The 24550-nt window shown below is 44.3% G+C and overlaps 1 protein-coding gene across 1 annotated transcript; it reads left to right on the top strand.

The window, feature by feature from the left end:
* Positions 1-291: 291 nt before the first annotated feature.
* LOC139288932 (neural cell adhesion molecule L1.1-like) lies at positions 292-24550 on the top strand. Its single transcript, XM_070910398.1, has 28 exons — positions 292-433; positions 1459-1473; positions 3054-3156; positions 4075-4244; positions 5861-5983; positions 6767-6937; positions 7390-7504; positions 8677-8861; positions 9170-9301; positions 10175-10318; positions 10424-10535; positions 11451-11611; positions 13101-13260; positions 14736-14863; positions 14956-15057; positions 15289-15495; positions 16457-16527; positions 16639-16864; positions 18280-18386; positions 19573-19834; positions 19956-20078; positions 20322-20498; positions 20617-20730; positions 21074-21223; positions 21919-22050; positions 22136-22208; positions 23662-23673; positions 24292-24550. The coding sequence occupies exons 1-28, from the start codon at positions 292-294 to the stop codon at positions 24548-24550; spliced, it is 3876 nt and encodes a 1291-aa protein (XP_070766499.1).

The raw sequence follows: 24550 nt of genomic DNA, 5'->3' as shown, positions 1-24550 counted from the left end.
CCGGGGTCAATCCTCCCTCCTCCTCTCCCCCCTTCTTCTTATTCTCCCCTCCACAGTCGGAGAAAGGATTGTGGACCTGACAGAGAGCCTCCTTCAGAGCCTCGCTTTGGACTGTGACAGCAACACACACACAACTTCCAACAGTGTTGTTTACTTGCCCCCCCCCCTCCAGAGGGTCTGGGAGGTCCCTGGAGTGTGTGTCTGGTTGGGTGCATAAGGAGGGTGTGTGTTTTTTTTATGTGTTGATGAGTGTGTGGGTGTCTTGCGCCACTTTTCATGGGACATTGAGAGATGTGTGTGTCACAGCGTCGGTGGACAGGCTATAGGGGGGCATGCTCCCCCGCCCTCCCCCTGATCCTCCTCCTCCTCCCCCTGTCCTTCCTCTCCTCCACGCCTCCGTTTGCTCAGGGAGCCATCCACATCCCCGATAACTGTGAGTACTCCTCCACCGTAAACTTCACCATTCACTATTTCCATTTCAAAATGTTCTTTCAAATATATCCGAATAATGAAATATCACATAGCTTTATGTTACGGCCACCATTTTATACGCCTCTGTCTTCTAGTCATTTCAGCATTGTGTTAAAATCAGCTTGGAGTGCAGTTTGAAGGTCTGCAAACATTAAAACACAAACACGTTACATGTGATGTCCGCGGTCTCAAGTTTATCTTTACAACACGCTGAAATGAAAAGAAACAGGAAATAACTTTTGGTGTCATGTATGTGTTTTGTTTTTTTCTTCCTTTTCTCGTCATGCTCATGTGTCTGTTTGCTCTTTTGTTTGAAAGAGTCTCGTGACGAATCTTGAAAACGTGCAAAGACAAAATGTTGCTTGTGTTCTTAACAAAGAGAAACTTAACATTTAAACACAATCACATAAGCGCAAACACAAATACACTTATCCACACAATCAGGTTTAGAAGGACCTCTGGTCCCTGAGGTTAAGTTCAAAGGTCAGCAGGCTTTGCCATGATGGTCCCAGAGGAGAGGAAGAGGGGGATGAGAGGAGGAGGAGGAGGAGGAGTCGGGTTCAGCTTGACCTTCAGCCAATGACCTTCTCCTCTGGGTGTGGCAGAGGAAGAGACAGAGTAGAGCAGAAGAAGAGAGGGATGGAAATGAGAGACTGGGAGTGCTGAAGAGAACGAGATGGATGGATGAGGACAGGGAAGGTGAAGACGAGCAGAGGACAGAGGAGAAAGACGGAGGGAGGGGTGGAGAAGGAGACAGAGGGGAAAGATGTAAACTGATCAGGGACGCCAGCGAGTCTGAGTCAGAAAATCCTTTAGACGAGTCATTATGATGTCAACGTTATTTATAATCAGGTAAATGAATGAAAACAGTGTTTGAAATCTGCCAACAACGTCAGCACCTTTGAGTCTACAGCATGTTTAAACTTGTGTCCTTGTCTCAGTGTCTCCTCTCTGCTCTCTTTTCCTTGCTCTCGCACGGACAAACAGATAAAGTGCATAACAGTAAGTGACTTTCCTTGTTGGATGGATGATCAGTGACACTTCATTCCCTCAAACCTGTCAGTCCCATCTGTCCTCCATCCGTCCCTGCAGCCCTGCAGCCAGACAGAGCGGTCGGACAGAACACCTGTCTTGAGTTTATGTGTCAGACGGGTAACTTTTGGAGAAAATAGTGTGTTAATATTAATACAATATTATGGTATTAAGTAAGAGATATAATATTAAGTGTCCCAAAGTTTAGACACAGCAACGTTCCTCCTCAGCTTTTCCATTTCTAATTTCATTTTAGATTTAATTAATTAATTATTTATTTAACCCAAAAGGATGCATGTAATTGTGAATGAAATTAAAGGAATCGTTTGGCATGTTGGGAAATATGCTTCTTTGCTTTCTTGCAGAGAATTAAATGAGAAGATTGATACGTCTCTCATGTCTGTCCACTAAATATGAAGCTTAGCTTAGCATAAAGACTAGAAACAGGGGGAAACATCTAGCCTGACTCTGTACAAAGGTAAGAAAATCTGCCCACTTCTAACGCTCATTTATGAACAAGTAGTTTCTCCGAACAGAAAGTTCTGGTTTTTCAGGTCATGTGGTTCAGCTAAGCTAACTGGCTTCTGGCTCCAGCTTCATATTGAACGAACCAGCAGACATGAGAGTGGTATCAATCTTCTCGTCTAAATGTTGGCAAGAAAGTGAATAACTGTATTTCCCACATGTCAAATTATTCCTTTAGTAAAACCAGAGTCACAATACTGCAGACTGCAGGCCAGCTGTGACCGTTTTTTTCACACTTTCAAAACAAGCTTGCTTGGTTTCAAGTCCCTCAGACAGGCACTTAGACCAGGATGCGGTTACAGTCCATTATCTGCTGTTAATTTGCTGTGCGGGTTTGACTGTAATCATGAAATATGATTTCGAAATTATACATTTGATATGAATTATTTAGTCGCTCTGACAACCCTGTAATAAGCCCAGCACTTTCCAAGAGATGGAGAAAAGTAGAAATGACAAATCAAGCTCAGCTGGTGCAACAGGAAGTCTGCGTTCATTCAATGATGAACATGCAGTTCAGCGCTGATACAGATGTAGATGTATACGTGTTCGAGTCTGACGTCCTGAGGTGCAGGATACTGTGGATCAGTGGATCCCAACCAGGGCCATCTGTACCCCGGCTGGGATCTGCAGTTGCCAGGAGGTTCGTGGAAAGAGTGCAGCTCAACAAATCTGACAAAATAGAAATTACGATTTGATTTTAAAACAATATACACCTGAACACCACATGCTGCCAGTTGAGATGTGTTAGTTAGCAACTAGTTGGCAAGCAAGTAGAAAGTGTTAACAGTAACAAGCTAACTAAGTGTAATGGATAAATGGTTTAACTGGTTGGAACATGAAGCTTCTGCCCCTCTAAATGGTATCAGCATGAATGCAAACTAATCACAGTGTTAAATAACAGTTCAACTGTATTTGCTGCCCGAACTCAGCTGTAATTACTGTACATTCGTCTGTACGTCTCAAAGTATTTCATTACTCTGTGTGTGTGTGTGTGTGTGTGTGTGTGTGTGTGTGTGTGTGTGTAGTGTCACAGCCTCCAGTGCTGACGGAGATGCCGATATCGTACACAGCCTTTTCTCGAGAAGACATCTATCTGCCCTGTGAGGCCTCTGGTAACCCGACACCCACGTACGTACAGCAGCGAGACCACTGGTCATTCACCTTGTGTGTGTGTGTGTGTGTGTGTGTGTGTGTGTGTGTGTGTGTGTGTGTGTGTGTATTTGCAATATATAGCAGTGGATAAATATGATGGACAAACAAGACATATGAATGTGTCTGGCTGTTTGTCCACTTCCTCCCTCTGGCCTTTCTGTTGGCATGGCGATAAATGTTCTTCTAATAAAATCACAGCAATAACGAAATCATCTCGCCGTCTTTCCGTCTCTCTTTGTCTTTTCCTTCCCTCCCACTCCTCCCTGCCATCTCTCCCTCCTCCTCCATCCTCTCGTACCTCACTCCAAATTCAAACTTCACTGGTGTTAGTTCAGAGGACGCGGCTGGAGATATTATAGATCTTTGTTAATGTCAACAAACCAAAACCAACCACGTGTTGGTCCGTCTCTCAGTACTATTTATTTATTATTATTTATTATATTATTTATTTTAATGAAACAATATGTCTTGTGCAGATTCACGACAGCGTAGAAAGATCAGAGAGTACTGAGAGATGGACTAACAAATTATTGGTGTTTTTCATGAGGTTTGTTGATAATAACACTACATTCATCCTTAAACGCCACCAAATCTACAAATGTACTTCTTTGTTTTGTGCCATGAACACTAAGGTATCCTCTCTATCTGTATTTTAATCCCATGTAGCCTCATTTCAAGGTAAGATAAAGCAGAACTTGATGTATTTCGGGAAACTGTCGTGCAGCAGTTGCAGTAGAAAGCAGGGAAGAGAATCAGAAAGTTGTAAAGATGTAATGCACAGAGAGAAAGAGACTGAAGGAGTGTTTAGGCCATCACACTTGCTGTTAGTTGGCCTTTGAGTTGCTGTTGACGTGGTGAAAAGCTTCCTCCTCCTCCTCTTCCTCCTCTCTGTAGTTTCCGCTGGGTGAAGGACGGCCAGGCGTTCGGCTCGGAGCGGCAAGAATCCGGGACGCTGCGAGCCGAAGAGGAGGAGCCCCTCGAATCGTTCGAAGGCTACTACCGCTGCTACGCCTCCAACACCCTGGGGACCGCCATGACACACACCGTCCAGATCATCGTGGAGGGTGAGTCACACACACACACACACACACACACACACACACACACACACACAAATACACACAGAGCATTTATTGTATCCACTGTGATCTTCAGACATGCTGATTCATAGATGTCACATGAGTGAAATGTTATGAAGGATTTACAGTAAGACACAAATCCCTCTCTGTCTCTCTACCCCCCCCCCCCCCCCACACACACACACACACACACACACACACACACACACACTTCGTGACTCAGTGAGGTTGACTGGGGCCACCTGTTCTGCTCTCTCATCTCTTGTTACCGTGGCAACCATTTCCTGGAGACAGAGCGGTGACGTCACTGGGCCGGGGGGTGGGGGGTGGGGGGGGTGAATGAGGTTGGCAAGCGTGAGGCGGTGCTGGGACGTTACTGTTTCACCTGACTGTGTTCAGCCAACGATAAACACAAAGGAAGGGGACGTAGCGCAGCATCAGCTGAAGGGTATATATGGACTGTATGTACAAGGGCCTCATTTCCACGGAGGGCTCTTTTTAGAAATCCTACTTTTACAGTTCCAGTTTGATTTACTCACTAAAATAAAACTGTGTCCTCTGACTTCCACAACAAACTGGTGACAGAAGAGATGAATTGATAAAAACGTCTCCTTTGGTTACTGCTGTGCGCTCGGAGCAAAAGTCTTTCCAGATTTCCTGTCTTCATGGTGGAGGTTGTTGGGTCTGTATACGCATGAAAACTGAAGGCACTTCTCAGGATTCAGGGCTGAAAAAGTAACTTCAGTTGTTCATCATAAAGTATCATTTAAAAAGCATGATAACTACTTTAATCACAGTTTGGTGTTTGCAACTAGCTGGTAAACACAGTGGAGCATTCAGCAGCTAAAGAGCCAGATATTTCTTTCGAGTGTTGGTAGAGACCAAATCAGAGCTAGAAGAGAGAGAGAATACAGGACAAACGTGACTCTGAATGAATTATAATGTTGCTCCGTGTCTGCTGGATTTCTAAACAGGCAACTGTATGCTAGCTTGCCAAATCAAAAAATATCAAAAAAATCAATGAGGTCTGGTTTATGGCACAGCAACCTTCAGGATGTGATGTGGCGCAGGGTGAACAATCACATGACAAAGATGTGTTTTCTACATAATAATAATAGTAATGCATCTCTCATTTCATTCCCCCTGCAGTTACGGATAATCCTGGCGCTGGTTTGTAGAAGTTACATCAAAGGAAATGGTGGGCATAATAATTGCAGAAGGGAGCAGTTATTACGTCTACCATTTCCTTTGATCAATAGTGTTACAGCGAATGTGAAACAACACATACTGTGTACAGAATCCAGCATGAAACCAAGCTCTTACTGTAAAGTGAGCTCCATGGTCACAACCTCTGCTGAAACAAACTGTGAAGCAAGAAAGGAGCACTGACTCACTGCAGGTTTGCTGCAGCATCTCTCTGCATCATGTACTGCTTCCTGAGCAAAACTGCAACAGAGAGCTAACAGTTAGCACTGTTGCGTTTAAAGAGCAGAAGAGCGGGACAGTATAAAATCAGGAAGACGAGACGTCCTGATGCTGTTCATGATGTATGTTGAAGTATATAAAGTTCTTAACTAATAATTTGTCGCTTTGTGTTTCAGCTCAACCAGTTCTTCTAAAGCAACAAAAAACACACAAGAGTGCTGGTGAGGGAGAGAGCACCATCCTGTCCTGCAGCCCTCCACAAAGCTCCACTCCTCCACACATCCACTGGATGGACAAGAGTGAGTCTGTTTTTCATTTTGGCTTTGTGTCTTCTGTCCAGTTTATTAGCGGCCGTTCTGCGTGACAGACAGACGGACGTTGTCTCTGTTAGTCGTCCAGTCTTCCTGTCTCTCTCTCTGCTCGTCTGTCTCTGGAAGTCTCTAAAATCTGAGCAGCTTTGTGGGATTTTGTTTGCATCTGTCGTTCCAGCTGAGGGCCCGGTTGGAGGGATTTGCATCGCTACGCTGCATTGCAGACCATTTCCACTCAAACTAATGAATGCAGTGCTGTCAGCTGATGTTTCTGGGAATTTATATTTCTAATTTCTTCCTTTTCTCTCCCTCCCTCTCTCCCTCCCTCTCTCCCTCTCTCTCTCTCTGCCTGTCTAATGACATAGTGCCTTTCAAGTTGTCAGTTTTGTTTAACTCAAATGTGAGAGTCAGTACTGCAGTGCCCCCCAACTTGGAGCCACTTAAACAAATAAATAAACAAAGCTTTTGCTTCACTTTTGCACGTTTAGGAAACCAAGCACCACAAACGCTCACTTCTTATTACACGGCAGAGGAAGCAATACAGCCGCTTCCTGTTTTCAGTTGCAACGACCTGTGTAGCAGCCCCCCCCGTATGGTAAAACACTCAGCAATCATTTATTCGCCTGGACGAACAGCATGAGCAGCATTTCTCTGACACCGCGACTCAGGAATCAAAACACCTAGTGGTCATTTACAACCTTCATAACTCCCCCCCCCCTCCTGACCACATTGTACCTGAACTTCTCTGGTTCTGTGTCTCGTTCGCCGCAGGGATGGTGCACATCAAGCAGAGCGACAGAGTGATGGTCGGCCTGGACGGGAACTTGTACTTTTCTAATCTTCTGAAGAGCGACAGCAGAGACGACTACATCTGCAACGCCCAGTATTCAGCAGCCAGGACGATTCTCCCCGAGGCCGCGGTCAGCCTCACTGTCAAGCCCAGTGAGTGCACGCACACACACACACACACACACACACACACACACACACACACACACACACAGACTGCAAACCAAAGGAATAATAATAATCAGTAACATTACATTAAAAAAAAAATGAGACAGACAAAATTGATGCTGTAGAAGCTGAGATATCCTGACTTAGAACGTTGGGTCCTACATTTCCCATAATGCAACACTCACCCCCTCCCCTTCCTACATACCCAGTTCTGTCGACGCCACAACAGTCCTCCCTTCATGAAGGGCTGTTAGACTGACAGGTGTTTCTGTTATATAGTCCAGCCCGGGAGTAATAAAGGATCGAAAGTCACTAAAATCAGAGACACATGCGTTTATGAAAATATTTTGCAAGATTCAGGAGCGAAGAAGAAAAATCACATTACAGTTTAGTGTGTATTGATTTCATATGCTCTCTCTCTCTCTCTCTCTCTCCAGGTAATGACGTGGTTCATGCTAGAAAACCCCACTTCTTCCATCCCACTGGCTCCCACAGCACCGTGCTGGCCCTCAGGGAGCAAAGCCTCACCCTTGAATGTATCCCCAACGGCCTGTAAGCATCTCAGTGTGTGTTTGTCTGCGTGGAAGTGTGTGTGTGTGTGTGTGTGTGTGCCGTCTGACACATCGTCCCTTTCCTATCTGCACTCTCCCACCTTCGTCATGATGAGGGGAAACATCACTCTACACATACAGACCTTTCAGCTGACAGCAGTCTGTTTCTGCATCCACCTGCCTGTAACTATCAGAACACGTCACTGTCGTCCTTCAGGGAGTTTGAATTCAAACTTGACATTTCTGAAAACAGACATAAAGCCTTATTTTAATCACAGCGGCAGGCGCTCAGACAGCCAATCACAACACTGGTCTCATCGTTCTGAAACAGCTGAGCCAATCACAGTGAAGCATGACAGCGACACAAAGCTGCAGCCAGAGGCGGAAGATGTTTTGACAGTTTCACGACTAGTAATATAAAAAAGATGTTTTAATTCTTCCGTGTTTCATGGTTGCATCACATCGTACAACAGCGTTTGTAATACATTTCAAGAAAAAAACATGAAATGTCACATTTGCTTAAAAGAAAGTTGAAAGGAAGCCACAGGATCGATGACTTATAACCGACTGCATGTGATTTGATGAAGTAAACAAGGTGGATGGAACCTATATTAACACATTACAGATAAATGCAGACCACTTTCCTCATCCTATTTTCATCTACTAGTTAGAGAGTATTTAATCAAAATAATGATTTACATTGAAGTTCATGCAAAAGTAGTGAGTTGCATCAGTCCAACAGCCAGTGGACGCTGCATGTGTCCCCTGTCGTCCAAGTCTTTGCACACGAGTTCTGCTGCAACTTGAGTGTTCACAACTGAGTTTGGAAAAAGCAGTTTGATATTTAATGTAAACAGTTTAATGTAATATATCTGTTTACACACACACACACACGTTTGACACTAATCCACTTTATTAAATCATTCTAACTCTCCTCTGTTTCATTGCTGTTTTGTGTTCGCTCTAATTATCCTCCGTCCCCTGTGAGTCCCGTCTCCATGGCGATAAATGGAGTGTCACTATAATTTTGCCTTAACGATGAAATAGGATATTGCATCATTAACGTGATCATCTGTGTTCATTCAGCTCTAATTTCCTCCATATCTCTCTCTCGATCCATCCATCGCCGTCCCTCCGTGACCACTCGTCTCATTCTGGTCTCTGCGCCCGCAGACCCACTCCAAAGGTGGAATGGAAAAAGAAGGACAGCAGCCTGGAAGAAACAGGCGGCAAGCTGGAGAGCCACGGCCGCTGGCTTAGCTTCGAAAGCATCGCCCAGGACGATGACGGGGAGTACGAGTGTAGAGCCTTCAACGTACACGGGTCCACCTCACACTCCTTCACGGTCACTGTGGAAGGTGCACATACAGTCCATGAGTGCTGATGCATGTGAACAAGTCGTTGCCATGTTAGTTCTGAGACAGAAGAGGAAGTGGACGCTGTTACTGGCGAAAACCTGATCAGGGTTATTTGCTCAGACTTTAGAGGCTCAGAGTCTTCCTCACTTCCTCTGTGTTGCTGCTCTGCATCAGTCTGTCTCTGATGATGCTTCACTTTCATGTTTTTGCCTCTTATGTTGCGGCTGTTGTCAGCTGTATGTATAGAATAAATCAACAGGTCTATCGTGGCAAATACAAGTGAGTTACAGTCTGTTTTCTGTCTGTAGCGCCTCCCTACTGGGTGAAGGAGCCTCTGAACCTGCTGTACGCTCCCGGGGAAACAGTGCGGCTGGACTGTCAGGCTGAAGGCATCCCGACTCCCACCATCACCTGGAGCATCAACGGCGAGTCAGTCACAGGTGAAGCTGTTTTTAATGTTTCTGTATCTTACTGGACTCTGTTTATTTGTTGTTAAGTGTGTTGACCAACAAAAGGTCTGGAGAAAAAGTATTTGATCAGCTTAATCGTACACTGAAGTGAGGTTTTAAACTGCCCCTGAGAGGCTCTGATTTAGTTTCAGTGTCCAGCGATCAGCAGTTTCATTATTTCACACAAAGCTTGATGAAAGAGAGATTTCAGGGAAGAGCAGCGATGGTTTCCTGGCTCCACTCTGTCCACTCTGTCCACTCTGTCCACTATAACAGAGAGCCTCTTAAGCTCAGATGAATTACACAGGATGCATTTGTTGAGATGGACTCGCCAAGATCCTCGACTGACTCCCGGAGAGAGAGGGAGGCGAGAAGGAAAGACAGATAATAAGAGAAAGAAAGACAAAGAGAAAGAATGAGAGAGAGAGAGAGAACAAAAGAAAGGAAGAAAGGGAGGATGGAAGGGAGAAAGGAAATCAAAAGAGGAAGACAGAACAGAAGGAAGGACGGAACTGAGGAAATGAGATGAGAAATTAAATGAGGAAAGAAAGGGGGGAACAAAGGAAGGAAGGAAGGAAGGAAGGAAGGAGGGGAAAAGAGAGGAAGGAAGGAACACAGGAAGGGAAATTAAATGAAGAAAGAAAAGAAGGACAGAACAAAAACACTGTTTCTACAACAGGGACAGCACCAGAACTAAAGTTAAAAAGTTTGAACCAAAGTTCTGTTGAAGGGAACAGAGTCTGTAACAGCTGCTGCTGCTTTGTGTTCAGCCTGTTTGACAAACTCACAGTAATGTCACATTGTTCAGTCCAAACTCCTGTTTCTAACCTCCTCCTCCTCTCCCTCACCTCCCCCGCCGTGTAGCCGTGGACGACGACCCCCGTCGGAGCGCGTCGGGGGGTGTGTTGATACTGAGGGATGTTGAGTTTGCTGACACCGCCGTGTATCAGTGTGAGGCCACCAACAAACACGGCTCCATCCTCCTCAACACGTACCTCTATGTCGTTGGTACGTACTCGCTTCCTGGCTCTACTTATAAGATATAATATATATAATATATAATAATATATATATTTAATATGTGACGGATCAGTAACGGTGGTTATTTCTCAGAGCTCGCTCCTCAGATCCTGTCCTCTGACGGAGTGGTGTACAGAGTCACTGAGGGCGGAGACGTCAACATGCACTGTGAATCCTTTGGCTCCCCGCGACCACACGTCACATGGTGAGACACGCAGTGTTCGAACTCCAGGGGGGGGAGGGGGGGGCGTCTGAGAGCTCCTGCTGCACGCCAACACAAGCGTTGCATTTTAGGCGCCCTCAGGAGAGTCAACTCAGTGGTCTCATGCTTTTTATGAAAGATTAAATCCTTCACAAAGTATTTCTAAACTGTAACTTCACTGACAACTTTCAGCTGCTTTGCTGTTTCATTTTGGAGGCAAACTCCGCAGGTATGAAAGTGCAGATACTGTAGGTGAAGGCCGTAGCCACGCTGAGGTCACGTCCTCAGGAGTTCATATTTTGAGATGACACACATATTACACGTGGTGTTTTTTAAAGGCCGACTCTGATGTTTCTTAGACTGAATATATCTAAATATTTACTGTGTTTTTAGGCAAATAACATTAAATAAAAATGAGGGCGTTTTCTTAGTTTCTTTTCAGTGTATAGAAGGCTTTTGGAACAACATTTAGACCGTAATATAAAAGAATATAATTGAATGGTTAAATGAATAGATAACGTGTGAAATGATGTGACTTTGTGGCAGCTTTCTTTGCACTGTCCTCTCTTTAAGATAAGTAGACAACATGATTTGCAGCATACAGTCTGTATGATGTAAACAGTGTGCTTCTCCCAGGACATTACGCTCACTGTGTTCGCTTCTCTCTCTCTCCTCTCTGGCCCATCTTTTATTGATCTTCTTCCATCTATCATCCATTCACTGATGAGCCAGGAAACACGCGTCCACTGATGGAGTCACTGGGTTTTACTGCTGTTGCTGATGAATTCATTTCTGGGTGTCTAATGTTGGAATAAATCCTGAAAGGAGGGACGGAGCTGCAGCGACGCCTCTGATTAATGCATGTGTGGATCGATGTGTGTGTGTGTGTGTGTGTGTGTGTGTGTGTGTTCTCTGTAGGGACGCTGAGGACAAGCTTCCTCTGCTGTCGGACCCTCGTGTCTCCCTGCTGACCAATGGGACGATCGAGCTGTCCAACGTCAGTCACGCTGACAGCGGAGAGTACACCTGCTCTGTCCAACACACCAACATCTCCATCACGGCTCACCTGGAGGTCTTCAGTGAGTCTCACACACACACACACTCATCATGTACACCTGTGACACTAAAGTCTAACACCTGCACAGATGGCTTTGATAATGTGAACATGAGCAGCAGATAATCCATTTCATCTTCTTTTTTAATTAAGTCATTTTTCATTAGTGCAACGGGGCATTAAAAGGGGACAAATTAGACGGACAGACACAAAACAGTAAGACGTAACAAACACAGGTGATGATTTTAATTTGTTTGGAGAACTTCGTATTCGTGCATGTATGAAAGTGGAAGAGGAATGTGCCGGTATGTGCGAGGAGTATAATAACAATAATAATAACAATATTGATAAATAAAAATATTTTTTTAAGGAAGAAAAAGTGGTGAAATAGCAAATATTTGTGCTAAAGTTCTTAATATTCTGGAGGTTCAGATCTGCTTTTGACATAAAACTCATACGGTACGGCAGCGCGGACGTCCATGCAGTATATTTGTTCCAATATTCAGTTTTTTTATTCCTGAGAATGATGTACTTTCTAGTGGCAAAGCTGCAGAAGCATTATTTGTAATATCGCTGGTCACTGAGATGAATGAAATCTTTGAAAGCGATGTTTACCTCACGTACCTGGTTTGACGGCATGAAGCCGTTATGTTATGTTATGTATCTGATACAGAAATCAAACTCAAGAGTTTGAAAGAATGGAGAAGAACACATTACAGTGTTTTCATGTGATGTGAAAAAGAGTTTAAATGACAAAATAACCAGTCAACAGTGTAAAAGTCATCTGCCAACTTCTAGTTCTAATAATTGGAACTCTTTTTTCAATCCTCCTTAATTGAAAACAAATACAACATCATGCAGGAGAGACTGCTGGTGACGCTGAAGCAAACCACCACCACAGTTTCTGGTCCAAAGACACAGATATTTTGAGACAGCATGCTGAAGATGTGTGTCATTCTGCCAGAAGGAATAACAGGAAATGACAGATACGTCCCGATAACTGCAGCAGTGAAAAGGTTACAGATTGATCCGCTCAGATAATTGGCTTGAAATCATTAAAGAGATCCTCGAGATGGAAAGACTGACTCTTCTGCTGAGACTGAGAGATGATTCATGTATTAGATGGATGAAATGGATGAACATGTCTAACCTTTACTCTTCAGTCACCCTCTTTGTTTTCTGTGTGCTTCACCAATCATGGATGATAATAATCTGCAATATGCAAATGATGTAGAGCTACAAAAAGACTTTCATACCTCCTCTGCTCACATTTCTGCCCTTAAAAAATATTTTTTAAATACATTTTCAATAAAATGTTTACAGAACAGAGTCATGAAAAGCTGTTAGTGAGTAATAGATGAATATGTTACAGGAGGAAACAGTACCACAGATGTGCCAGATGTGCCAGATGTGCCAGATGTGCACACGTCGAGCAGATGCCTGAAACAGTATAAATAAACGTGCCGTCACACGTGCACACAGTGACCTGTGCTGTGCTTTCCCGTTCCTGTCAGATCGAACCGTGATGCTGACGAGGCCCCAGGACGTGCGAGCGCTGCGAGGAACCAGCGCTCTGCTGGACTGTCGCTTCTACAAAGACCCTCAGCTGCTCGGCCACCAGATCGTCTGGAGGAAAGACGGACACAAACTGCAGGAATCGTCACCAGACGACAAGTAAACGCACACGCTGAGATGTTTCAGTCCGCAGCACGTTAACATCAGGTTGTGACGTCACTGTTTCATGTTAGAACTGCATGTTTTAATCGTCACTACTATCACATGATACGTCACGACGTACCGACTTATCTCATTAAAACAACACACTTTTGTTGTTATGACATAAGTTGCCGCGTTGTTATAACAAGACAATTCCATATTTTGTTGAAAAAGATCCAGTAAATGCCTAAAGAGACGCTGCAGAAGAATTTATTATATTATGTTTTATGATATTACATTTAGCTGTAGGGCGTCCTGGTACAGATACCACATGACATAACAACACTGACAATATAAATACAGACCATTTAAGAAAAAAACATGAAGAAGACGCTGACTATGGAAACAGAAACATCCCTCTTTTCCTCACCTCACCTCTCTACTGTGAAGATGAAGGCAGCGACGCCCAAAAGAAATGTGATTTTTGAAAAGATAAAGGAGGAAGTTGACTCACACCAACATAAACTGCAGTGTGTGTTCACAGTGAATGTCAGTACGCATTAAAACAGGTGGATGTTTGAGTGTGCTGTTGTGGGACGCAGGAGGCTCTACCCACAAGTACTAACATTTTAACTAAATTGCAGCTGATGATGAAACAGCTCTAGAAAGTTATTTGAAAACAAGAAAAAAGTATTAAACATTTAGAAAGACAGTATAAAATGGTAAAGCTTGTGTATTTAAGATAAGTTCAGGTGTTGCAGAGGCTCAAAGACAGAAATAAGTACAGAAAACAAGATTTAAAATGACAAGTATATGAAATGAAAGTTAGAATACAAATAAAAATAGAAACTACATAAGAGCATAATTACAAGGCCAGCGTGACAAAGTGTGTGATAGCAGCAGCAAGTCTAGTGTTTGTAAACAGCGTACACCAGAATAATACGAGACGAGTAAGTAATGAACTATATGAAATATAATTAAAATAATATATAATGTTATTAATATTATTCCTTGTATACTAAGAGAGATAAGTAAGATACGTTTATAATATGTACTGTATACAATCAGTATGTGGACGCAGAGACACAGCAGCTGATGCCAACACACCTGAGAAGATATAATCACCCAAATGAAGTGGGAACACCTGCGTGGAGGACGATGTCTAACTGGTTCAGTCCTGGCAGGAGAAATTAAAGGACCCCTCCCTCATTACTACTGCTGATGTACCCTGAAGCAAGGCACTTAACCCCAACTGCTGCAGCAGCCCACAGAGCAGGTCGGGTGTGGAGCAAAGACTCACTGAGAAAGACTCACGCTCAGCCAATACAATGCAGATTTCGATGGCTCCGCCCATCTGTACCTGTCGGCAACCTGAAAGGGAGAAACACAGGACAGGTGGAGGAGCACCGTCACGCCATGAAACTAATACCAGTTGGTAACAGACCTTCATTAAAAAGAAAATATTGTGTGTGTGTGTGTGTGTGTGTGTGTAGGTACACAGTGTTTGAGAATGGCACCTTGAAAGTGACAGACGTCCAATCAGGCGACAGCGCGCCTTATTCCTGTGAGGTCATCACAGACCTGGACCACATAAAGGCCAGTGGCTCCATCACTGTAGTAGGTATGTCCCTGTGTGTGTGTGTGTGTGTGTGTGTGTGTGTGTGTGTGTGACAGTTTAGTTTTAACACTCACAGTTTTCTGTTGGACCCTCAGCACGGCCGGACCCTCCCAAAGAGCTGTCTTTGTCCAATGTTGAAGACCACAGCCTCACTCTCAGCTGGATCCCAGGACACTCACACAACAGCCCCATCACAGGTACTGAGCACGCACACACACACACACACACACACACACACACACACACACACACAGATTGTTAGATGCTTCTTTACATACTGAACATTTTCAGATGAGTTTAAGGCTCATGTTGACCCTCAGATCTTCTATTAAACTGTCAGGTATTAGAGAGGCATGACCTGGACCTGCCTTCTGGTAGGATAGACGTTTTGGTGGCACATGATAACATCATCATCGTGTCTGTCTCAGAGTTCATCGTGGAGGCCCGGGAGGAGCAGCACACAGAGGAAGGGAAGTGGAGGTGGGAGGAGAGGGAGAGAGTGCCCGGGGACTTCAACCACCTGCAGCTGAACCTCCGCCCCTACTGCACCTACCGCTTCCGGGTCATCGCCGTCAACATGCTCGGCCGCAGCAACCCCAGCGGGTCCTCAGAGCACCACAGCACGCCGCCGGCCGGTAAGTGACGCCGGGCGGTGACACTGTGACGTTCTGCCAGTTTAACGTCTGTGATGTTCGGATGAGATTTTCATCACATCTGTCAGGTCAGGAAGTTTGATTCCCACACTTATATTGACTCCATTAGGATGAGGCAATTCTTAAAGGAATAACTCAACATTTATGGGAAATAAACTGACCATAGATTCTTAGATAACTGAATTACCTCAGCTGCAGAGGGTACTTTATTTGAGACAGGCTCATATTAGAGACATGCCTTTATTTCTAATTGATAAGTATATTTGCTTCTGATCTGCTCCTGTTAAACGTTTTACATTTTTACATTTAAATTGCATTATGCTACAAATGCAAACTCAAAACTTCCTGTATATGTTTCAAACCAAAAGCCCTCTTGCATTTCAGTGGACAGAACCCCTTCATTTCCTAACAAGGCTTTTATTGTGAAACAAACATTGCAGGACGTGCATGGTTCCCATATGGTGCTTCAAATGCAGCTGCTGCCATCTTGTGGCATTTTGTAGTTACTGCAAAATACAGTTTGGCTGGACATTAACACACATAAACCCACCGAGACTGAAATAGGACAGTAACACTTTAGATGAGAAATCCAGAACAACAAAGTGCTGAAAATAGCATCAATATACTGTTGAATTTATCCAATTAAAACGATGGAAATGATGTACATTACGCTTAGTTGGCATGCACATTATATAACAGGCAGCTGGAGTTTCTCCACCCTGTATCTGGCCCCGGCCAGAGTTAGATGAGAAGATAACACTCACGCCTGTACGCTGAATATAAGTTACAGCCAGGTTAGCTTACTTAATGCTTACTTTAAATTACTGTTGGACAGATAATTTCCAGTCTTTGTGCTAAACTAAGACAACCTGCTGCTGGCTGGAGTATTTATCTCTTTAAAATGGGGTGTCCTCTGTCTTCCTCCCTCTGTCTCTTTCCTCAGTTCCTGACAGTAACCCTAAAGATGTGCGCACTGAGTCCGTAGACACAAACACTCTGGTCATTACATGGGATGTGAGTATTTTAATCTGTCTGCATCTGTGTGTAAACATGCTCTGAAGCATTCCCGTGCATGCAAGCCAAATTTAATCCCAACGCATTTTATATTCCCGTGTGTCTTTGCAGGAGATGGACCAGCACTTGCACAACGGCCAGGGCTTCCTGTACAAGGTGTTGTGGCGGGAGGCTGGAGGGACGAGTGTACACTGGAACTCCGCAGATGCACAGTCTCCACCCTTCTTTGTGAACAACACGGGAACGTACACACCGTTTGAGATCAAAGTCCAGGCTGTCAACTCACTCGGAGTAGGACCGCCGCCGACGCCTGAGATCGGACACTCCGGAGAGGACAGTACGTCACCTGAACACTTCGGATCATCATCAACTTTATTTTTTACTATTTACGTATTTATTTATTTATTCATTCCCCTAAAAAACTCACACACAAAAACAAGACATCGCTCCCTTTTACAATAACTCACATTAAACTGTTTTCATATAGAGAATAAAAATAAAGGGACATTTTGGAAAGAAAACTAATGATGGACAATAAATATAATAATAATAGTCAATAGAAACAACATCAACAACAAAAAACAACATACAAAAATGGTAATTTAATACAATTTTTAACTTTTAACTATTTTATCAGCAACTGGGTTAGGTTTTACAGGAGACTCTTTTTGGGGTTTTCCTTAAATTATACATATTTTTTCATATGGAGAGATGATGAAGATAACAACTCATTGAACCAGACTGATCCAGAGGGAGGTTTCTGTCTTTCCAACACATATTAATACACTTACTGGCTTTCGTTGTGGTTGTTCTTAGAAAGGCTTTGATGTTACTGGGGAGTGTGGTTAACTTTGAGGTGTCCCTTAATAGAAATAAACATGGTTCTGTAGGTACGTCATATTCTACACATGTTCTTTCCCAGCTGTCATCATCAATTTCAAAAGAAAGATCTTCCTCCCATTTTGTAGAGAAAAAGCGTCCCATGGTGATAAATTCCTTCTGACTAAAAGTCTCGTCTGACCTTTCTCACACCAGAACTGAGTAATGCATTCCCCTCTTATACAAGGGAGTCTGGATTCAAACATGGCTGCACAGAACACCCAATGTCTCTCTGTTTGGTATGAAAGCAGCGACAAACAGTTGGACGACTCGTCAACATGAATGCTCTGTTTTGTCGGGGTCTTGTTTATGGTGGAAAACAGGCGTTGTACTGTGCAGCTTCTCACGAGCAGTTTGATGATTGCCAACGAGTGATGGACAGGCAGCTGCAGCGTAACTTCACCTCAGCTTTGCGTAACATTGTCAGTCTCAGTTTGAGCTGACGGGCTGGTTCATTCATCACCAGAAGGTCGTCTACAGGGCTGTTACCCGGGCCGGAGGTGAAGTTATTTAGCTTCATCACCGGCTTTGAGTTTGACTTTAGGATTAGTATCATAAGAACTGGATAACTGGACTCCAACATGGCGCCCAGATAATGAAAACTGCGTTTTCTGTCTGTCGGGTTGTCCTCCACATTGTGAGGCCCACTGCACATGTGCATTAGTGTTGAGCTGGCTCTGCTATAGACTTTCCATTTTGATTTCTCTTTATACGTCCGTGGTTGTTGCCCCTTTCATTAATCCATTAATCATTCCGATCACAGTCACATAAGTGAGTGGCGCAGGCCAACGCAGGCCTACATGAGTCAGAAAGATTTCATTCATGGTAAGAACACACAGTATAACATCATGTCTGTCTCTCTCTCTCTGTCAGAGCCTGAGGAAGCTCCCACTGGAGTTGCAACAACTGTGATGAACAGCACCGTCAGAGTCAAGTGGAAAGAAGCCCAGAACGTCCGAGGTCTGCTGCTGGGATACAAGGTACCCGTCCCTTCTTCACTCCTGAGCTGAACTTTTTAACTGCCAAGGAGGCATTTTTTGTCAGTTTGTGGGATATTTGACAACATGTGGTGGAGAGTTCTTGCTTTAGAGGTGGCCGTCTTTGACCACGAGGCCTAGAGGCAAAGCTGCGTTACATTCGTCAGTCCAAGACAAATGAGTCAGCGAAGGCCTCGTCAGTCTCCACCTTCACCAAGTTTGGTACTTAACATACTTTGATTACCCAGAAAATATGAAGTTGTTGTCCTAAAATTAGGTGCCAGATTCTTGTCACCTAAACTTTTTGACTTCTGGCATTTTTACCTTTTCTTTAAAGGTTTGAACATGTCGTGCGTTTGCAGTCACGTGTACATAACAGGTGCACACATAAACAGTGATATATATAAAATGTGACGGCCTTTCACAGATAGGTGGGTAGAACTTAATGGTCTGACTCACTTTTGAAACAGAAACACGAGTCATCCCTGTACAGAGCCTAATACTGTGTGTTCTCCAAACATCAGAGGGCTCGTCAGTCACAGTGTCCTCAGATTCAGATGCACATGAAACAATTCATTAACTTGTAAATTCAGAGGGTTGTGCAGAGGTATGCTTTGTTATAGAGCCTCAACAATCAGACACATTCATTCATGAAAGTAATCTGCAACTATTTTGATAATTGATTAGTCATTGAAGACGATTCCATCTTCTCGAATGTTATAATATGCTGCTTTTCTTTTTCTGAACGTCATTGTAAACTGAATATCTTCGGACCGTTGGTCAAACGAAACAAGACATTCGATGAGGTCACGCTGGACTTTCAGAAATGATAAGATGCAGTTACAGCTGCAACTAACCGTTATTTTCTTGATCAATTTCATCTACAGAACGTTTTAATTACTCATTTAGTCAATCACATGTACGACCACTTCTGTTTATAATAATGATATGAAACAGAAAAGCAGCACATCCTCACTTTTAAGAGAATTTGTAGCATTTTCACTTCATAAAAAACTTTTTAACAGTTAATCAAAATTCATTTCCTGTCTGGATGAATCATTTTCAGCTGTAGTTGTAAATCTAGCAAAGCAAATTATTATTATATTACAATTCCAGGCAACACTAATTCATCTGGTTAAGCCATTGGTTGAACTGCACATTAATTTAGTTTTGTCTGCCCATATGTCAGATCTACATCAGGAGGCTGGGTCCCCAGGGGGGGCGGGGCCGGAGGTCTCTTGGGAAACTGCACCACAAGGATGAGAAAGAGGAGAGATTGGAGCGAGGGAGGGAGAGAGACCGGGTGGTGGTGGTGGTCAACAGCAGCAAGACCTCAGAGGAAGTGTCGGGGCTGCAGCTGTACTCTCGGTACGAGCTGTCCGTCACGGCCTTTAACAGCAAAGGGGAGAGCCCTCACTCCCCCCACCACCACTTCAGCACCCCGGAGGGAGGTGAGTTTAAATGAAAGGTTTAGTTTCAAATGGCAAAGTTACAGCAAGAGATGTTCTTGTTGGAGATGTTTTCATCAGATATGCTAACTGGCGTCTGCATGCGCCCCGTGTGTCTGCGTAGCCCCCGGCCCTCCTGCATCACTGAGGTTTGAGAGCCCATCAGAGAAATCACTGACTCTCTACTGGACCCCTCCAGATGTCACCAACGGCATCCTGCTGGGCTACATGGTGCTGTATCAACAAGGTGAGGTGGAGTTGTGATGGGTTTATTGTTACTGATGTTTAAACCTCATTATATACTGTGGACTTCTTCACCTGCAAAGCAGCTAGTAGCTAAACAGTAGCTGGCAAATACATGTAGTGGAGTAAAAAGTACACTGAGTAGAAGTATAAAAGAGCTTTAAATGAAGTGAAGTACCTCAGAGTTGAGTACTTGAGTAAATGCACTTGTTGCTGACAAACTCCCTGGTTGGTGTTTCCTCTGTAGAGGTGCAGAGCAGAGACAGTCCGTTGCAGATGGAGTACATCAGCGATCCCAGCGTGACTCACATTGAGTTGGACCCTCTGGACCCCAGCAGCCATTACATCTTCAAAGTGATAGCACGCACCGCCGCTGGAGACGGCCCCCCCATCACACTGCGGGGCGCCACCCTGCTCGAAGGAGGTGAAATCACAGTGATTAGTTTACAACATTCTGCTTTCAACTCCTTTCATTTACATGTTTCCAACGTAGCTTTCATTTAACTCCTCTTCGCTGTTTCCTGCCTCTGTCTTCTTTCCAGTTCCTCCATCCAACATCACCATAGAATCCAGTAACACATCATTCAATCTGAGCTGGGTGCCCGGAGAGCGAGACAGGAACCACGGCTTCCACATCCGCTACCTCGTTAAGAGTGGTAAGAAAAGATGGTGGTGATGGAGCTTTTACTTTTCTACATAATGACTCTAAGAGAGGGAGATGGAGAGAAAAGAGGATGCCACTGAACATGTGCTTATAGGCGTTTAATAAGGCAGCAGCCTGTCATTACTGTGATGTGAGGTGGAAACACTTCAACATGGTGCCTCAGGCTTCTTCTAGAAGGCTGGGAGTTTGGTAGAAAGGAAGAAGATGAAGACGAAGATACAGAGCAGATGAGAGAGGAAGAGAGTGAGGAAACATTAATCAGCGCAGAAAATGACGACTTTACTGATCTATGACATTCCTGTGTGTGTGTGTGTGTGTGTGTGTGTTTCCTGCAGTCGGGGGTAAGTGGGAGGAGTCAGAGGTGGTGAACTCCACACAGGGTTTCTATTCGCTGGCAGGCCTCCAACCAGGAACTCAGTACCACCTTCAGATCCTGCACGGAAACGACACTCAGTGGGAATCTACGGCATGGACCATGGGACCAGGTATCTGTGCAGAAATGTTCTTCTTAAATTAAATTCTCAATAACAGCCTCTAATAAAGGCAAAAAACACATTTTGGGGGGTTGGAATCACCTGTAGCCTAGTCAACATGGTAAATTCAGTATAATGCATTAAATCCATCAGTACAGAGGTTTTTAAACTGTGAGGCGCCTCCCCAGGGGGGCGTGAGGAAAGATGCTCGCAAAATCTCGCTCCTTCTCTGAATCGTAACTCAGTCAAATCCGAAACAAACAGACTTTCACATTCAGTGTGTCTCACACTTTCAGGATTGTGTAAACATCTTTAAATCTGCTTCAGAATCTCCGAAAAGAAGACGCCTGTTATAACTCCAGAAACTTGCCTGAGATTCATCAGGTTTTGAAGTTTTCTTCAGTATCAAAGTAATCCAGTGATAGTCACCTGTGCGTTCATGGATTCACTGCAAACAGGAAGTGCTAACAGCTAATTCGGATTTTAATGGAGCCAATTTGCTAAAATGTAAACAAATACAGGCTAAAAAAACCTGAAGTTGTAACCCGCAGCTTAGTTCAGTGAATAATTCCACTTCCTATTTACAGTAAGGCAGAGAATAATAATCGGAGCGACAACATGCATTAACGTTAACTTTGACTGGGCTGATGGGGGTGTTGGTATGAATCGTTTTGTAGAGGTGTTGACGGTGTCTCTCCGTCTCTCAGTGCCGTCCGAGATGCCCGGTGGGTTCGCCACTCAAGGTTGGTTGATAGGACTCATCAGCGCCATCGTGCTGCTGGTGCTGATACTGCTCATCCTCTGCCTCATCAAACGCAGCAAGGGAGGCAAGTACGCAGGTAAGACAAGCAACACACACACACACACACACACACAGTCTTTAGTCTGCAGTCAAGAGTTTGATGTTGAGATTTTTTCCTACAGTGAAGGACAAAGAAGACAAGGAGGTGGACTCTGAAGCTCGGCCAATGAAAGATGAGACTTTTGGAGAATACAGGTGGGTCTGTCCTCACCTCGATGCCTGAAATATACCAAAGTTAAAATAAAGCCCAACAAAGTCCTCACATCAAGTGTTTAACTCGTGACCACATGAGGAGAGATAACCAAACTACCAACTTACATCTCATTTGTTCAACACACACAGAAACAAAAGTGAAAAAGCAACATGTTGTGGTTTTTTTGGAAACTGGAAATTGCAAAGGAGGAGCTGGCAATAGAATAAGAGCCAGAATACACAAACAGCTCCATGTCGTGGGCGGACAGCGTGTTGTTGGAGAGTAAGAACACCAGCATCCAGCCGGACTGAAGGGACAGTTGCTGAGCTGCAGGACACGACGTGTGTGTTCATGTCTGTAGGTTAGATAAGAAGAAGACTTTAGCAGGAAGCTAATGTGGTTGTTGTTGTTGTTGTTGTTGTTGTTGTTGTTGTTGTTGTTGGGAGTGTGTGTAGCAGGCTGCTGTCTGGCTCAGTGTGACTGTCTGTTCTGCATATCATGTTTCCGTTTCATGCAAATATTTGATTGGCTGTACTGAAATAAATGATCCATCTGCGTAAACTGATGGTAGTCCAACGTGTTCATGCAGAGGCGCCATCATAAAACTCAAAACTACACATCACTCACAGGACCTGAGATTTACAAAGCACATATGTTTGCAGGAGCAGACAAAAAACATGAGATTTACTTTCATCTGGACTTTAAATGTAGTTTAAAGTATAAAGAAGCAGAAAATGGAAATACTCAAGTAAAGTATCTCTACTTAAGTACAGTACCTGAGTAAATGTACTCTCCACCGGTAAACTTTAAGTATCATGATGCACTGAACATATGTTACCAGGTTTTCTCCTGAGTCCTCCTTGTGGTTCGCCCCCCCCCCCCCCCCCCCCCCCCCGTCCTGAGATTTCTGGTGTTGCTTTGTGGGTCTGAACATGAGGTCCCTCTCAGGAGAAGCCAGAGTGGACTCTGCTCTGCACTACAGAGCTGAGAGTGAAGAGTGCACCGAAGACGGCGGCTGATTCGATCGACTCTGATTAACGTTGTCACTAACACACCCACTAATGATGTGGTCCCTCTCATCCCCCCCCAGCCTCCAGCCTCCAGCCTCTGGCTCTGCTGCTTTACCTGCTTTTGTAACAGAGCATCACTGATTCAGTCAAACAGGAACCTGAGAAAAGTTATGCATCCATTCTGATGTGACGTCAATAGAAGAACTTTTAGATAGAAGTTATTTTATAAAGCCTCAGAGTTTATATATCGATCCTTTTCCTACAATGCTTCAGATCTCAACAGCTTTGTTAACGTTGGAATGAAACCTCTCATTCACTCTTTCCTCGCCTGTTTCTGCTGTAACGTTTTGGCTGCTGGCTTCATTTGGCCGTACAGCTCTAGCGCTCTCGGCTCTGCTTCCTTTTCATCTCACTTTTCTGTCTTTCCTTAATGCTCTGCCTGCAGATCCCTGGAGAGGTGAGGAAGTCAACCGCCTCTTTAACTCTTTAACACGCATGTGTTGCCTCTTGTGCCCGTGACTGTGTTTTGATGGTGTGTCATTGCATTTATGTAAACTACCTCAGTGGCAGAGGGAACCAGGCTTTTGTTCCTTCCTCCATGTTTACCTGTTGCCTCGATGAATTCAGTATAATGTTTATTTCCACAGCACTAATTCCATCAACTCTTCCAACAGAAGTTTCTCATTAAAGCTCTTGTAGCCTTTTACTGTAAAAATCGATGGGTTTTGTGGACAAATTAACATCAGTCAGGAGGACTGGAATTAATTAGAGAGGGAAAACATCATGTCAGAGCAGCAGAGTGAGGAGTATTCGTATTACACGACTTTGCTGTTGAACTGATGGAATTAGTGCTGTTGAAATGTATTATTATATTATTATAATACTAAATTCAGCATGTGAGCTGTTGTAGCAGGGCACAGGCCATTCCACCCCTTTACCCGTCCTTCATCAGAGACCAGCCTTCATTTGTTCATGGCAGCCCCGCCTATTACTTCAGGCCATTATTTGAATACCGGTTTTCATATGAGAATGTACTGTAATTACTGAGAGTGTTTCTCCCTCTGTCGTGTTGCAGCGATGCAGATGAGAAGCGCTCAGACAGCCAGCCGTCTCTGTGCGGGGAAAGTAAGCTGGGCAGCGACGACTCTCTGGCTGAGTACGGGGACAGTGTGGACATCCAGTTCAACGAGGACGGCTCTTTCATCGGCCAGTACAGCGGCCGGGGGCCCGTCCCCCAGGGCAACGAGAGCTCTGGTCCCGCCTCCCCCGTTAACGCAGTCCCGCCTCCCCCCATCGCTCCATCCATGTCGCGCATCCTGAACCGGCCCAGCTAG

This window comes from Enoplosus armatus, chromosome 8, assembly GCF_043641665.1.
Source record: "Enoplosus armatus isolate fEnoArm2 chromosome 8, fEnoArm2.hap1, whole genome shotgun sequence".
Classification (NCBI taxonomy): domain Eukaryota; kingdom Metazoa; phylum Chordata; class Actinopteri; order Centrarchiformes; family Enoplosidae; genus Enoplosus; species Enoplosus armatus.
The sequence above is the reverse complement of the archived record's forward strand: the minus strand, read 5'-3'. Positions and strand labels throughout refer to the sequence as shown.